The sequence below is a fragment of the Miscanthus floridulus genome, chromosome 16, assembly GCF_019320115.1.
Source record: "Miscanthus floridulus cultivar M001 chromosome 16, ASM1932011v1, whole genome shotgun sequence".
Taxonomy (NCBI): domain Eukaryota; kingdom Viridiplantae; phylum Streptophyta; class Magnoliopsida; order Poales; family Poaceae; genus Miscanthus; species Miscanthus floridulus.
In genome coordinates, this window is record NC_089595.1 from 88,959,374 (window position 1) to 88,977,248 (window position 17,875).

At 46.6% G+C, this 17,875-nt stretch overlaps 1 protein-coding gene across 1 annotated transcript; it reads right to left on the bottom strand.

The window, feature by feature from the left end:
• Positions 1 to 6,517: 6,517 nt before the first annotated feature.
• On the bottom strand, positions 6,518 to 8,486 carry LOC136512403 (transcription factor DIVARICATA-like). The gene is made up of 2 exons (XM_066506367.1): positions 7,893 to 8,486; positions 6,518 to 7,767 (listed from the first exon to the last, which is right to left on the bottom strand). Exons 1-2 carry the CDS (start codon positions 8,360 to 8,362, stop codon positions 7,269 to 7,271), a joined length of 969 nt encoding a protein of 322 aa, XP_066362464.1. The 5' UTR covers positions 8,363 to 8,486; the 3' UTR covers positions 6,518 to 7,268.
• Between the last annotated feature and the right edge of the window lie 9,389 nt (positions 8,487 to 17,875).

Here is a 17,875-nt window from a genome sequence, read left to right on the forward strand (position 1 = left end):
AGCTTGTGCTAATTCTGCAGAAATCCTCTGTATCTCTGTTTGGGGATCAGGCCTAGAACTGCTACTGCTAGCACCATCGTTTCTAGAGGCAAGTTGGTGACGAGGAACTCCTTTGGGTCCAGTGGACTTACGGGGCGTCATCTTGGCACGAGCCATACTGTAGGAAACCAATTTAATCCAAGTAAGACCATTTGATCAAAGTCTAAAGAGCAGCTATGATGGATTACATTACTCAAACCAGTCTCACTACTCAACTCCAGACTAAGAGGTGAAGGAAGTAACGAGTGAATTAATAATGATGCATGAATCGTTCTTACGAACAAAAACATCAAAGTTTATAATGCACATAAACAACATTTATTTTTATATAGGGCATAGTAAGATTACTACTCCACCACACAAGACCCTTTTAATCAAATAAGGAATGGTGAGAAAGAAACAAGATAAGTTAGAAGCAATTTGGACCAAATTATCAAGTTAAATTTAGTCATCCAAATCCTTTTGAAGTTTTTGTAAAACAATACAATAAAAACCTTGTAACGATCGCTCTGATACCATTCTGTGGCAGAACCTCCTAAGTTATAGGGCCCACATGCACCTGTCACTGTCCGACGACCTTTGACATTTATGCATGTGTTTCCATTAACTTAAAAAAACTGTCGGGTGTCCTCGGGGAACCCCGAATCATCCACGATTTCCGAGCAGGATCACGTTACAGAGTCATTGCAGTATTACAACATTTATTCAAATATATGCATCAGAGTAAAAACAGCGGAAGTCTTACAATAACATAATTTACAAAACAGTAGTTTCAAACCTCGCAACTAGGTTCGATGTTTATTACAAAACGAAATAGTGGAGTGGCATTATAATATAATACAAAACACACAAGGAGATTGCCCTGCCCAAGGGCCACACATTTACTTCTCATTGTCATCACAAGGTACAACTGTCATGCAGCACGATCCAAAACAGATCTGCTCATGAGGCTCACCTGCAACAAGGGTCAACGAACCCTGAGTACAAAAGTACTCAACAAGACTTAACCGAAATAAAACTGATAGAACTCAGGAATGCAGGTTCAGGGATTCAAGGTATGGTTTTAGCAATAATCGAAGTTATTTCGCGTAAAATCTCTTTTAACAAAGTTCTTTATTTCAACAATTTAAACTTCATAAAATCATATACAAAGATGACACGATCCGTAATGAGATCATGAAACTTCATATCCAACACCTTCATCAACCATTCTCAAGTTCTAGTTATTAATACTACGATGATGAACAGTGAGTTGAGTCTCCATAACCGAGGAGCAACGACGATTCGAACCGATTAAACCCAGCTGGGGATTCCAGACCACACGACATATGTAGGTCCCCGACCTACATATACCAACCTACCCTCAGATCCTCTAAAATAAGAACGGGTCCGCGCCACCCGAGAACACAGTACTCCACCATTCCAGCCCATGGCCACGTGGGTACACGCTATTCCCGCCATCTCTCCACTCCCAGTGCGCGAGTAGCCATTCTCGTAATAGAATCGCCAAGTTCAGGCTTACCGGAGTATGTGGTTAGTACTACAAATTCTCACCTCATGCAATTCAACAACGGACGTGCCTTAATCGACACAGGCGGAAAGAACCCGCTCACAAGACCTCCATGTCTTGTGGCTCACACACACCGAGTCCGCCCGGTCTAGATTTATTACTCCACATTCCCATATCACATGCTAACATAATTAACCGATGTTCCATTTAAAACTTGCAGGTGGCAGGTAATCACCCGACTTTTATCGTTCTATGCATAGCTAAGCAAAACTAGGCATATACGAGTTTAAAAACTGGTAATATGGTAAATATGGAATAACAAGGATGGTAATGCACCAATTAGGCTCTTACTTAACTCCTAATCACTTAATGCAGTAACGGAAAGCAAAAGCAAAATTAATTTGTAAAACACAAGGTAGGGTTGTATGCATCCGGGGCTTGCCTTCGTTGACGGAAAAGTCCGGCTCCTGCGTCGTTTCACAAGTATTCGACCCGACCTCAACAGACGGATTAACCTCCTCAACAACTTGATTAACTACCGCGTGTTCACCTTCGTTCACTACACGTAATAACAATGCCATGTTTAACATGATGCGGAATTACGAAACATGATGCTCGATGATGGATACAAAAATTAAGAATTTGAATACAACTTTCCTTCGCGGTATAGTTGCAAGTCAAATAGACTAAATCTTTTTCGTAACACATACATCAATTGCCAAGGATCATTATCAACTAATGAGCCAAGGTCATCACTCAATCCAAAATTACAAACAAAACCTAAATCACTAAAGGTTACCATTTGCTTTTATGAATTAATTATTTAATTAAAATTATGAAATAAATCAACTTATTCTAATTGAGCTCAAAATTTTAGTAAATGTTCATTACATGATAACTAAGTGGCAAAACAAATTTCATAATTTTTGGACAAGTAAATAAGCCTAGAAAAATCATGGAAAGTCATTTATTAATTAATTGAGCAATTTTTATCATACCCCAAAAATACTGGAAATCAATATTTCAAATTTTTGTTATATAATATACATCATAGAGAATTCACACAAAAATTTTCATAATTTTTGGAGCTCTAAATAATTCTACACAAAAATAACAAATTACAGCACTATTCATTTCATTCTGAAAAATAGAAAATCCACTTAGAACGTTGAGTCACTGACACCCGGGTCCCACATGTCATCTTCAACCTCCGACGTTGACCATGGCAGCGACGGCTCTGACCGGCGATTTCTCGCCGACGGTGAGATCACCGGCGACGACCAACGTACCAAAATGATCACCAAGTCTAGGCGCATCGATTTATGGCACTAACGCGACCAATTACGGACTGAACCGAGCACTACGTCGACCATGGCGGCCACGACGGCGCTGCTGCACTACGCCGGCGATGGGAGACCTGTAAAGCTTAAACGGATGGCTCAGGAAGCACCAGCAGCTCACCCCGAACGTGTTGAAGCAAGGAGCGAGGTCGGAGAAGCAACGGAGAGGCGTGACGACGATCACGGTGATCACGACGGAGCAAAACGTCGTCGGCGATGGTGTACCGGCGACTGCAGTGGTCAAAATGAACAACCAACTATGGAGTAAGCACCACAGTATCGAGACGAAACAGAATCAGCCAAAACCAGGGACAAAGATGCACCGTGGAGCTCTGGCCGCAGCGAATCGCGCTCGGCGGAGGAGTTGCCGGCCGCGAGGAAGAAGACGATGCAACTCGAGTTCCTGACTTAGACTAGCTGAATTGGTGGGTTGGCTGGATGCGCAAGGATACGGCGGAGCTGGAGCACGCTTTGCCGAGACGGCAACGGCGCTAAGTCGACGGCGAGAGCTCGACGGAGCTGCGGCGGTGGCGACGGGAAAAACAGAGGAAGAAGAAAAACGACGACGACGGCGCCTCGGTTCAAATAACACGGCTCAGAAGCTCAAGGAAGCTGCGCTGTGGCCTTCACCGCGCCAGCGCGACGCCAAAGACGGCCACGACCGCGCCTGGAAGCAAACCGAAGATCGCCGGCCATGTAGCTTCGGCGGTGGACACTGTTCATCCAAATTACAGAATTGCCATTCGCCAAAATTCACAAATTACTCTCAAATTTTCATAACAACTCAAAAATCTCCAAAAACAAAAGTTGTTCAAAATCAAAAGTTCTACAACTTTGCTTTTATAACCATCTTCTAATTCGGTCTAGATTTTGAAATGATCTTTTAAATTCAAATAGGGGATATTTAACGAATTACGCCTTTTTGAATTACTCAAAATTTTTCTAAACAACTTGAAAAACTCCAAAAATAAACTTTGCTTAACTTGCCAAGCTCTACACTTTTGCTTTTGGGATCAACCCCAAAATATGCTTAGATTTTGAAATGGATTTTCAGGGTAGGATTTAAATGCTGAAAATCGGGGTTTTCTCGAAAAATTCAAAAATCCAAACAAACTTTAAATTTAAGTCAAACAATACAATTCAATACATACCACATGAATATAAACTCGTTTTAGTGTATGCATCTCAAAGTTTTCACCAAATGCCAAATGCTTTGCAATGCATATGATGATATGTCAGGTTTTAGTATTTTAAACACCCGAGGTGTTACAATTCGCCTGAAGATGTTGGGAGGACAATCTAGGTGCAGTACACCATCAACTGCAATGCCATCATCTCCAAGGCAATGCAGCTCTTCCCGAGCCCTTGCAACCATCTCACTAAATGAAGGTCTATCATTGAATAGCACAGGCACGCTTTATATGTCAACAAACTCAACATATCCATAGCGATCGCTTTCAACGGTGCCTCCATGATATATGGTCACTAGGTTGTCCATCTAGTTCAAACACGTAACGAAACACATGTCCTTTAGTCCAAATTAGACGATAGATAGTACCTAACAAGTACTTTCTAACTACAAACTAAGTAAATAAGATAATAACTACGTATATATATATATATACACAGTGTACTCACTAAATAGCTAGATCATATTTAGTTAACTAAATATGTAACTACATATCTAAGTAGCTATCTAACTATATCTATGTACCTATGTATCTATGTTTCTATCTATTTACATATATATCTCACTAGATCACTAACTAAATCAACTACCTGAGTCATCACATTAACTCGTAAATAACAAATGCCAACTAAGTACGTACATTGCATATTCATAATTTTTACCTTTCCAATGACTGATCCATGAACGTCGACGAAGTCGCAGCGGACGATTGGCGTGGGTCAAGCCGACGATCCAGGCCGGTGGTGGCACGGCCGGCCCTGCAGGTGGCGGGGTCGGCGGTGGCGCGGGATGCCCGGGGCTCCGTGCGGCGAGTCCGGCTCGACAGGCGCGGGAGTCACGGCGGCCGCGGGCGAGGCCGGTGGTGGAGGGCGGCAAGGCGGGGCAAGGCTAAGACAAGGAGAGGGCGCGGCGAGAGAGCAGGAACCGGCGAGGGGACCGGGGCGCGGGCGGAAGGGCAATGGCCACGGCGCGGCGGCGGCGGCAAGGCGTGGGACAGCCTCGGGGCGGCCGCGGTGGCGCTAGGCGACCTCGGGGCGCGGGCGCGGGCACGCGAGCACGCGCGGTGGCGCGGGCGCGGGCGCGTTGGAGCGGGCGGTGGGGCGGCGGTGGCGCGGGCGAGGGCGACCGGTGGAGGCGCGGGCGCGGACGGCGGCGGCGGCGACGAACCTCGGCTCGGCTCTGCCCGGGCGAGAGAGGGAGAGAAAGAGAGGAAGAGAGGCGCGGGGCCCATAGGTAGGCGCCGAGCTCGGCGCCAAGATCTACGGCGCCGAGCTCCCTGCCATGTCATCCACCGAGTCCAGGACCTCGGCGCCAGGGACGTTGGCGCCGAGACGTATTAGCTCGGCGCAGTATCAATGGCGCCGAGCTAAGGGTCTATTTTCTGAATTCTTTTCGCCAGAGGTATATTTGTGAGAAACTTAAAAAAAAGCTAAATTATATAAAAAAAATCGCCCAATGTTCGTGTAAATCACAGGCACCACCGGACAGGACACGAAAGCCTCACCCCACCCATCTTTCACGAGGGCCTGGCCTGAAGATTCTCACGGTTGTCCAGGGCATGGGAGATACCATACCACGGCTACCACCGGAGGCCGAGAATTTTCTCCCAAGACTGCGTCTTCCCAACGAACAAATCAACCTTTTTTGCCCTGCAGAACCGAGCAAAAAGCCGCATCAAATCAGGGAGCACCTTTCCCTCTCCCTGGAGGCATTTTGGTTCTCACCCACGCACGCACACGGCCACCGAAACTGTCAGATTCCCCCGTCTCTCCGCCGGCCCTGAGCCACTGGAAAAACCACGGCTTTCCGAGTGGATCTGCGAGCAAGGCGGGAGGAATGCGCAAGTTGGGGCCGAGAGCATCCGGCAACAGAAGACGACTTCGACCGTGTGCGCTCCGCCTGTTTCTTTCGGTGGTGTGGTGGCTGCTCGTGGCCTGTGAGCCCTGTGGGCTCGGTGCCGGTGCCCTTGTCAGGGGAGAGGAGGCGCTGCTTTAGACGGGAAAGAAGAGGACAGCGGCTGGAGGCATGTGATGCCTTGTGCCTCCGCCATTGGTGGACCTCCTCCAAATCATTCCCCGCTACTGCTGTTGCCTGTGTGCCAGCCATGCCTGCCTCCTCAACCAACGTCAAGGAAGGTACTTGCGAGGTACAACCTCCATTCCAGCTAAACTAATCAGGCCCTCCAGCTCTCTGTTCCCATTTGCCAAGAGGAAAGCTGATTAGTACTAGTATATTAGTGCTATGGACGGAGTACTAGCCCTGATCTCGGGCATTTGCAGTCATAAACAAACTGTGATCTGACCATTTTCTAAGTCACAAACGAAGCTGTCATTTCGCCAGCAAAGTACAGCTCTTGAGACCACTAAGACCAGGTTTTTTCAGCCAATGATAAGCTTTGCCTAGCTTACACAGAGGGACTGACTTGACCAATCTATAAAATCTCTAGAGTCCTTCCCTCCCACAGCCACAAAAACCACATCCATCTGCATCATGGTTCCGTTTTATCGCATCAAAAGCGACAGGAAACAGCTGATGAAAACTACAATATTTTCATCACCATCATGATTAATAACAAACAAAAGGGCGGGTCAACGAGAGGGTGACCGATGCTAGCTAATACACCCCCATCTTAATAAAGATAAATAAGAACCCTTACAAGACACTTAAACAGCATGCTGCTGATGATGCTACTTGCTATCCCAAATACATGACGTTAACCGATCAACACATCATTACAAAGAAAATGCTAGCGTAATCACAACATCTAGCAGTAGTGTGCCTCCCATAACACAGGAACACAAATTACAGTAGGAAATTATTTCACTGCGGGCGCGGGCTTATGTACACATAGGCGAAATGCAGAGATCCCATTGTCCATAAGTATCTTCTACTATATTTTTCTTTTCTTCCATTTTCCCCTCTTCCTCCCGTCTCTGGAACACACGGCAGCCGGCAGGGAGCTCAGCTCAGTTGCAGCAGAACGCTAGCGCTCGGCTGCGGACTGGTGCTGAGCTCGGAGTTGTCTGCATGAACCGTCCATCCATCTGTAGCAAGAATGTGTGCTGTACCCAAATGTTATTTGCCTGTTTGATTGAAACCAACAACAGACACGCGCAACAGACTCGTGCGTGGCCAAAGACGAGAGGAATTTTTCCTCTTTCTGCCATTGTAATTGCTGCGCGAAAACCAGTCAGCCAAGAGGCTGCAGCTGGCCGCAGTGCATCTGCATCTGCATCTGCATCTGCATCAGAACAGAGTCGTCCAGGAAGCCTGCACCGTGATGGGAATTGACGCCGGGCTCGAGTTTCACGTTGCCGTAGGAGTGCGGCATGAAGTGGTGGTGGTGGTGCGGCGGTGGCGGCTTGCTGTCGACGAGGACGCCAAACTGCTCGGAGATGACCGGGCCGCCGCCGCCGCAGCCAGTGGACGAGGGTGTGGAGGTGGAGGTGAGCACGGAGGGCGGCGAGGCAGAGGGGTTGTTGCCACCGCCGGCGTCGTCGTCGGGGAGGTTGACGGTGGTGATGTCGTGGATGCTGGAGCGGCGCTTGTCCTTGCCGCCGGAGTTGAGGCGGATGAAGTACTTCTGCGCGTGGCTGGCCACCTGCGTCGGCGTCCGGCTCGTAACGAAGTTGCGCGAGATGTTCCTCCAGTCCCCGCGCCCGTACTTCTTCAGACCCATCAAGAACAGCCTGCGGCACGGTAGGCAACCAGAGGAGAGGATATTAGCCATGGAAATTTCACCAATCAGGCGCGCGCGCAAGTTCCATTTGTTGTGTGAGTGAGAGGATCAATTGGGGTTGGGGCTGCTGCTTACTTGTGCTCCTCCTCCGTCCAGGGGATGCCCTTCTTGCGCTCGTGGTCCGGCCCGCGCTCGCGCTTGCCGCCAACCACGTAGCAGGAGGAGCGCTTAAAGCCGGCGTCGCCACCGCTGCCGCCGTCCCAGTCGAACGTGAACCCAGCGGATTGCGACGCGCCACCGCCGCCGCCATAGCGGGGGAAGGGCACGAAGCCGGCCTCGATGAAGCCGACATCGCTCTCTAGATCGTCGTAGTGGGCGGCGACGTCGGCCACCGTCCTCCCGGGCAGCATCTGGGCCACCCGCTCCCACCGATCCGGCGCGTCCCAGTCGACCCGCGCCAGCACGCGCTCGAACAACTTGTTCTCCTCCACCGTCCACGCCACGGGCCCGGCGCCGGCCCGCCGGTCCGGCAGGAACCACCCGCCGCCCGCCGCCTGCCCCGCAAAGTAGGGCGGCGGCAGCACCTCCATCCACAGCTCCGTCATCAACGTCCGCACCTCCACCACTCCGCCGCTAACGAACCGACCCAAGATTTCGCCTTTCCTTTCCCTGTCGGAGTCCGAGGACACGGAACGGAAGGCGGCGAGCCCTTGGTCAGTCAGCCCGGAGCGGTGAGGAGGGGGAGGTGGGAACGCGCGGCGAGAGGGGGGTATTTATGGGACGCGGATTCAGTAACTTTCCTCTGGTAAGTCACGTTAACGTTTGCACCTTTGTCCACCGTTTAACACGGATCCGACGGCTCACGTCCAATCAAACATAAAGTATCAATATTTTACGCAAGCACGCCTCTCCGTGTTTTTTTCCGCCTCTCATCTAGGTACAACTGTAGTATCTGTTTGTGAATAGACACACACCAACGCCACACACACCACACTTACTTACACCACAAGTACACAAACAGATCCTACAACTACACTTAGATTCTAAGATCGCGTCCTTTGTGAGATCACCGGGTCCATGGATCCGTAGACGACGAGGTGCGTCGCATTCCCTTTGTGGCTCCACGCGCGAGAGGCAACAGAGTTATTTGGGGGCGAACCCCGGTGAGACACCAGAAAATCGCAGCCACCGGGGCTCGATCCCTGGCCGGCAAGGTCCCAGCCACCGGGCCTTACCACCCGAGCTACGCTCGGTTCTCACGCCTCTCAGCATTGGCTTCACGCGCCGCGCCGCCGCGCTCCCATGGGGCCTGCCCGCGATGGCCTCGAACGTCGCCGTGCCATCCTCGGCGGGGCTTGCCCGCACAAGCCCTCGCGCTAGGACTTGGACGCCGCTTGGGCGATGTTAAAGCTAAGCCTGCGCTAGTACGTGGCCACGCGGCATTGCCGCCTGCTGTCCGACGAGGCGCACACAGAGCCGCGGAGGTTGGAGCTTTCGAGTCTTCAATGCAGTTGTGCGGCCGTGCGGGGGCGTTCACGTGAAAGAAGCAACAAGTCACATGCCTTGAATCGATCTCCCTCGTTGGATCTTGATTGGACAATGGATAGCATAGGGAAAGTTATAACGTGACTTTACGAAGGAAAGTCACTGAATCTCATTACTATTAGTCTTATTGTAAGCGTGCCATTACAATTACACTAGAGTATGAAAAATATCGTTATGTACACTTGCCGCGACCTGTGGCCCATATGTAGGTGTATATAGCTAGTACATACATTCGTATGGACCCTTTTGCCCCAGTTTCTCCATACATGCGCCTGTTTGACTGGATCGAGTCGATCCATCCATTCCCCACCTCCTCCTCTCTCTCGCTCGAACCCTAGCTCGTCGGCCGCGGAGGTGACTGCGACCGACGGCGGCGGCGACTACTGCTCGTAGCGGCGACGATCGCGACCGATGGTTTTTTTTAAGATCATGGTGCAAGCTTGAGTACTATGGCTGTCGTGTCCTCCATGGAGGACGAGGAGCATGGTAACCGTGCTGCGGCAATGGACGACAGCATACCGAGATATGCATCTAAAACCATTTCGATCTGACATGACTTTCCATCGACGAATAGGCTAGTTGTTACTGTAATTTGTTGTAGAACTCGTTGACTTGATCGGCTTACTTCCTGCTAGAGCCGACCTCTTCTCGCTAGAGATTAAAGCTGAAGGTTTCAATACAACAGATGCGTTGGGTAGAAAAGTTTACACCAAAGGTTCTGTGATTAAGTGGGATGTCGAGATAGGGTTGTTTTCTTTAAACTTGTTGAGGGAAAGCTTGCGGAATGAAGTTAAATGGGCCTCTAACCAGTCTACATCTCTGTGGTTCTTTGACAAAAATGTGTAAGATGCCAGATTAGACAGTGATATTCAAATGATAGATTTGTTTGACATGTATAAGTCTGAAATGTGTTGCCGTGTGTTGGTAGGAGTCTTTGATAATGTTGTTTCTGATGCACTTGAGTATGAGTTGTTAGAGCCTTTATGTGTTATTCCATCTGATGATGGAGCAGTCAACCCTACTGATTTCAATCCTGATGCAAATGCTTATGCTGCTACCATTCCAAATGCAAGTGCTTCTACTCTTGCCATTCCAAATACAAATGCTTCTACTGCTGTCATTCCAAATGCAAATGCTTTAACTACTGCCATTCCAAATGCAAATGCTTTAACTCTTGCCAGTCCAAATGCAAATGCTTCTTCTACTGCCATTTCAAATGCCCAAGCTTCTACTGATGCCAATCCTTGTACTGCTGATGAGTAGAACGTAGAGCCTGATAGGGAGCCAGACATCTTTGACAATGAAGAGGCGTATGTTGGGGTTGATGATGAGCACATCTACATTTCAGTACCACCTACACACCCAGCCAACACTGACAGTGCCCAAGCATCTGTTGATAATGCTGATCCTGTTGTTGCTGATGGAGGTGCTCCTCTTGAGACAGATCCCCAGGAAATAACTGTCCTCCACGATCCTGAAAATCCAAAGATTGTCAAGGGACAATTGTTTTCTGACATAGTAACATTCAGGAAAGCTATTAGACATTACGCTGTCAAGAAATGTTTCGAGTTAGCTAAGTTGCAAACTGACAAGACAAGATTCATTGCACATTGTGCTGCCGAAGGGTGCCCATGGAGAATTCATGCATCTAGGATTTTTTATAAGAAAACAATACATGTTGGTGTGGTCCTTTTCTTACTGTTTGTAACTTATTTAGTTATACATATGATATTCATCTTAATTTCTTATGCAACTTTATGAAGCATTATCAAGGAGATGTGTTTACGAACCACCTGTACCCTGCTGCAAGGAGCTACACAGTAGGGTCGTTCAGGTGGCACATGTAGAAGATAGCAGATTTTGCCCCAGATGCCATTGACTTCCTTCAGTAACATCACAAGTTGATGTGGTACATGTGTGGATTTTCAGAGCTAAGTAAATATGACTATTTGACCAATAATGTTTCTGAGAGTTTCAATGCTCAGATAAAGAAGTTCAAAGGACTTTTGCTACATGAACTGGTAGATGGGATTAGGAAACTCATAATGGAAAAGAGGTACTTAAGAAGGTAGATTGGTAAGTAAATGTGATTATTTGACCAAGAAAAAGAAAACACCTAAGAAAAAGAAGCAGCAAAAGAAAGCTGCTGCTCCAGCAACTAGTATTGTGAGAAGCCTGAAGGACTTCTTAAACACCATGTGATATGTTGTGATCACAAGCATGAAATTAGTTTCTTTTGTAACCTGAACATTATATATCGTAGGCCTTGAACTTGATGTTTGGTACGGCCTGAACTTGATGTATGCTAGGGCCTGAACTCGATGTCTGTTATGGTCAGCACTGAATGTTTGTTATGGCCACCCCCTATTTTTGTTTAGTAATGGCCTAAACTTGATAAATGCTAGGATATGAATCTATTTGTGTGTTCTGGTTATGACTAGATGTTTTATAATGAATCCAAACCATCTTGTGTGATATAAGCATGTAAATTATGGCCTTATTTTTTCATGACGTGCATGGACAGTTGCTGCTCCAAACAGAAACGTCTATTTATTCATCACAAATTCACAGATTGATCACAATTATAAGAAAAAGAAGTTGTGTTGCACACATTGACAGATTCATCACAAATTCACAGATTCACAAAACCTAAACATGCATTCCTTGATCACAGATACACAGTTGCACAGACATAAATAAACATAAATTAGTAGTAGCACTTGACAACCTATAGGCTAAGATCACTGAACTCCAAACTACTGGAACCAAGGTGCATACTACTTCATTTCCAAACTGCTGCAACTAAGAGGCTTACAAATAGATTTAGCATCACCACAACAACTAATGCATTGCCTAAGCTAAAAGCCTTGTTCAATCCTCCATTCTTCAATTCTTTCATCTCCTGCTTCAACTTTAAAATGTCAATCTTCAAGTCAATGATCTGAACCTTCAAGTCCATCATCCCAATTTTTTGTGTCACTCTTCTGTTCTATGCCTTGAACCGCAGGAGCAACAAAAGGGCCCTGTACATCTTGCACTTCCATATCCCTAAGCTTGTCTGGATGATTGGCGCGCAGATAGGCCAGGTATTGATCCTCAAACCAATAGTTCGCACAAGTGTCATCGTTCTGCAATTGACAATCAAAATCCCAACCCAATTAACACTATTTGCAGATGGGCGCGGGGAAGGAGCAGCAGTAGTCGCGGTCGATGTTGGCGCCTGCAGTAGTCACGGTCGTCGCCGCCGCCGCGAGCAGTCGCCTCCGCGGCCGGCGAGCTAGGGTTCGAACGAGCGAGAGAGAGGAGACGGTGGGGAATGGATGGATTGACTCGATCCAGTCAAACGGGCGTATGTATGGAGAAGTTGGGGGCAAAAGGGTCCATACGAATGTACGTACTAGCTGTATACACCTGCATGTGTGAGCCACAGGTTGCGGTAAGTGTACATAATGGTATTTTTTAGACTCCAGTGTAATTGTAATGACATGCTTACGATAAGACTAATAGTAATGGTATTTCTCAAAAACACAAAAATTATAATTGCACCAGTCCAATTAACCCAAAGCGGCGAGCGCCTTGACGATGCGGATTGGCCCGTGGGGGAGTTTGTGGCCTCCCAACCGAAACAAAAGAAAGAGCTCACTCGCCCAATCTATAATCGCTGCTGCCACTCTGCTCGAGCTCGCTGTGTTTGTCCCGCTCAGCGGCAGCGAGCGCACGGAGCAGGCAGCGGGAAGCTCGGCGTTGCCCCCCGTGCGCGATTGCAAGGAGCGTGTTCGTCCCCGTCCGCGTCCAGGCTGGAGGAGTTATACTTTCTGTGTGGTCGCAGCTCGCAAGGGCGACGTCGTGATGGACCGTTTGCCCCTTTTCTTTATTGGCCGTTCGTTGCTTTGCTTGCCGCTTCTCCCAATGCTGGAGCTGGACTCGGCTGCTGCCGCTTTTATTTATTTATGCACATTTATGGATTCCTGTAGGCCTACACCATACTTCCTGGCTACCTAGTTTCAGTAGTTTGCATTGCCCCTCTCTTCTTTTTGACGGAAAACTTTCTCGCGGCTCGCCGGCATGGTCCAAAATAGCAGCGGCCAAGGTTGAGGGTGCATGGAAAACGGCTTGCCACGAAACTAGAACGGAGGGGCACATGGCGGCCTACCATGGGCTGATGGGCAACGAGGAAAACTAGAACCATATCTAATCTACCACGGATTTATAAGGATCTGTTTGGATTTTTCTCCTCTACAATTTAGAGCAAGCTCCAAACAACTGGTTTAAAGTTACTCTAAACTTTAGCCCACTTCACGTTAGAATCTTGGTAAGCTAAAGTGCTATGTAACGAGCTCTAAAGTTTAGAGGAGAAAATCTAAACATGCCCTAAAAGGGAGACAAGTCGGGTGGCATGCTGTAAGATGAACGTAGAGGTTCTCATCGAGCGCTCGGTAGCTTTGGGCCCGTTCGTTGCGGCTTTAAACTGCAACCGTAGCAAACAGCCCAAAATTTATTTAAGAATAATCTTGAAGTTTAATGATGTATTTATGTTCTCCTATTTGTTACATTTCTCCTTGCCGTCAACGTTCGGTCCTCCATCTCTCAAATAGAAGTGACCACCCTAAGTTGAATCCAAGCGGTAACGCAACCATCCTTAATGTTATGGGTGCATAAAACTTAGTAGCCCTAAGCTATTTTGGTTGTGAAGAACGCGATGCTCATGGACCTCCCCCTCGAGCTCTAAAAGGAAAACTTAGTTGCCTTCCATGAAGCTCCTACGGCAATGGAGAGCAAAGGAAATGGCAAAACGAAGGATGCTGGAGCTTGTGTAAAAGGTGGAGCAAGTTGACACCACAAACATCAACCTTATCTTGCTTTCAACTCATGTATTAGCCAACACTCCACTAAGTTCATAAAATAAGCATAAGAAATCCTCTATAAATTTCCTTTAACATGTCTTGATGTTCTCGCCAATAATTTGGTAAATTACCCAAAATCCAGAGGTCTAATAACAACAAAAACATATGCATGACATGAGCAAATAATGCAATGTAGTTGCCTAAAAAAATCCAATGTAGGTCAAACGCGAGGAAAAAACTTTTATGAGAAGAAAGTATGACACCAATAGACAACCTTTAGCTGTGATGATTGTACAAATGCGTGGAATCAAGGGCGGCTACCCTAGCGGTGGTTGGGCGGCCGCCCCAGCTACTGGCGTGCTTGCCCCCACACCCTTCTTCCTCCTTTGGTCCTTGCACCTCCATTTCTTCGATGATGCGTGGGTGGATTCGACAGTTAGCGGATATCTTGATGCCTCCTCCCGGACCCCACCGCCCCCTATCCAGACTCTTCGGCCAAATTCACGGCGACGGTCGGGTGGCAACCCAATATGAGGCGGCTGCGGCCATCATTGACGCCGGTATCAACCGGATGTGGTACACGCGCCTCGTTTTTTCTCCATCTCTCCTCGCTCCTCTATCCCTCACTCTCTCTTTCTCCTAGGGCGAACGATAGCATATCGACGGGGACTAGATCCTGCGGCAGTGGCAACAGGGAGGACTCCAGGCTCTGGATCCAGTGCTGGTGGTGGCTTGGAGGACTGCAGGTGGATCCGGTGTCGACGGCGGCGGGGCGGTCTGGATCCTGCGTCAACGGTGGCAGGGGACGGGTGGAAGCAGGTTGCAGCGACGGTCAGATCTAGGAGCCATCAGGCGCTGGGCGCTGACGGGCTCGAAAATTGGCTCGTTGGTGGACTTGTGCCTTTTTTTTCTTTTTTTAAATCTATTTTCGCAGGCGGACACCTACGAAAAATATGATTAACGTAGGCGTATTGTCAAATGCGGATGTGGTGTCCGCCTGAAAAAAAAATAAATCTAACCGCCTGCAGAAAGATTTATGTAGTAGTGTTTTTTCTAGCTCCACCACTACATAAATCAGCTCTTTCCGCACAACTTGATTTATGTATATAGTGCAAAGAAGTTTGAATCAAATATGGAATTCTCATATAGTAATTAACCGTAGCACGCTAGGCATTCTAGATAGGAGTATTCTGAAATTTGGATCAAATTTCGACAAACTAGAGGCCTAGTTAGCTCAATCCAGCCTAAGTCATGACCGCAAATCAAGCCAACACTCTCAACGGATTATATTAGAAGACAGCAAGCAACAGGTTTAAGACTTAGCTGTTCTAATAAGTACCACAGTTAGCCGTTCTAACGAGCTCCATAAAAAAACAATCCTGTTCCAATTAAGAAGAGCAACAAACTAAAAAATTAGCTACATTTTGTCATCAACCCGGCTCTGATAATGACATTTTGAGGAGCACTCGCAAATATTAACTTCACAAAATTGTGGAAATAAGAATAGTTGATTGATGGATAACCACCATAGTACATATGGCACGGTCGACACTGCCAATCGATCAATTTACCCCCCTCTTTTTTCCTTTCACCTTTTGTCACGTATACGTGCACCTCTTTGTCCCTGTATGCGTGCTCTCTGACGCCCGAGGCCCCCCTCAAATGCGTCACCCTTTTCCATCGCATCTTCTGGTCCATGCATGGAGCCAGTGCGGTGTGCAGTAGATTGCAGCGCGCAGGAACAGTAATGCACGTACGCATATGCTTATCAAAAGTGGAAATAACCACAATGATTGCAGGACACCAAATTGAGCGCTCCAGCATACTACTCGCTCCGTTCCTAGATAACTGTCACCGGTGATATACATACTAATCGATTTTTAGAAAATACGTGCAACACTTGTATCTTTAAATAAATTTATTAAAAAACTAGATTCAAATATCTTTCCGATAATACTAATTATGTATTATAAATATTAATATTTTTAATATATATCTAGTCAAAGTTATTTCTCGAAAAACGAAAACGACAGATATTTAGGAACATAGGGAGTATGAGTCAAGGACTAAACTTTCACCGTCTTAAAATAGATGACATTTTTTACTTTTAGATATCATGATGACTATTTATCTTATTCAGTTTTTTATATTAAATAAATAAGTTATTATTAGAGTATCTCTAATGATAAAATAAATTATAACAACACAAATAATATTTTTATAATATTTTGAATAAGATGGACCGTCAAAGAAAATATCTAAAACTCAAAAAGGTTGTGTATTTTGAGACGGAAGGAGTATTCATATAGTCCTATGTACGTACACACATACTGCATACTCCTACACATGTGCGTGTAGAGAGCAGAGACTGTTACCTACCCGTCTACCCACTCGTATTCGCTGAACCACAGCAGACTTGGCATGGCCCACACCGTGACAAAGTAGCTAAGCTATGCGTGGAATGCCTCGTTTGGTAGAGCTCTCACCGATTCTAGCTTCTCTAACGTATTCAATATTTATGCACTTTTCATGAGAACTCTTTTTCTCTCTCCTCTCTCCTCGTCTCACATAACCAGTGAGAAAAGAGAAAAAAAACTCCTATGAATAGTGCATCAACCGTCGCCATGTTCGTTGAGCTGGTTTGACTTATAAGCCATGACTGAAAGTACTATTAACTGATTTGGTGTGAGAGAAAAATATTATTCGTTGGCTGATAAACCATGGCTTATAAGTCAAATACGACCAAGCGAACAGGCTGCGTAAATGTGTGAGAGAAGCTGTAGCTGTTGGGAGCTCTATCAAACGGAGCCGAAGGCTGTTAAGATTGGAATTATAGGTAGGATCGTTCTTGGCTTAATAGTCTCTGATGATATAATTAATTGAGATCGTATTAAATTTTACAAAGTATATATGTTTAAAAATTAAAAGAAATCAAATCCTACATTGAGATAAACTAGTTCGTCTAACCCATGCTCCTTCACAAACTACAAGTTTAGAAAACATCTATTTGATTGTATCATTAGAAGTTGGTGTTTAGTACCAATGACTAATCAAAGTTGCATATCTTGGTGTGCGCTCTCTGCTTAATACGCATCATATAAATACTTGGACAGAGGCGCGTCAGGAGCAGGTCCATGGGCTACTTCTTCATGGGCGTTGGCTCTAGGCCCCCTACTACTGGTGTGGAGGGGAAGGTCAAGGGGCAATGCAGAGGAGGAGGGGCAATGCGGAGGAGGAATCGAAGGGAAGCCGGTGATGCGCTAGAATTTTGTTGCTAGCAATTAATGCACGCAGACGAGTGGAGCGAGAGGCACAGGAAATCGGCGTAGCTCCAAAGAGAGGAGGGAGATGAGGAGGAAAGAAGTGAGGATGGGTGAGGGTGAGATACATGAAATATTTTTGAGGGGTTAAATGCAAAGTGTTAGATATAGTTAGTACCATAATTTTCTAACTAATGCCACGTTGGGTAAAATATCCATGTGGCTAGTATGGACCAACGGTGCACAACTAAACAAGTTTAGTGGCCAAGAAATATATTTTCAAGTTTATGGATCTAAGAGGTATTTCGTGACAAATTCAGGAGCCGATGGTGGTGCATTTAACTCTTTGAGTTATCTTTTTAATGATAGAAGTAGATAATTTATATGCAAATTTATGAGCAGTCTTATTTTATGTATTTTTTAGGTGTAGGCTAGACACTTTTTATATAACAGAACAGATCTAATAAAT

Coding starts and splice junctions, on each gene's coding strand:
- LOC136512403 (XM_066506367.1), bottom strand. CDS start 8,362: ATGACGGAGCTGTGGATGGAGGTGCTGCCGCCGCCCTACTTTGCGGGG. Junction 7,768..7,892: donor TGGACGGAGGAGGAGCACAA/GTAAGCAGCAGC, acceptor ACCGTGCCGCAG/GCTGTTCTTGATGGGTCTGA.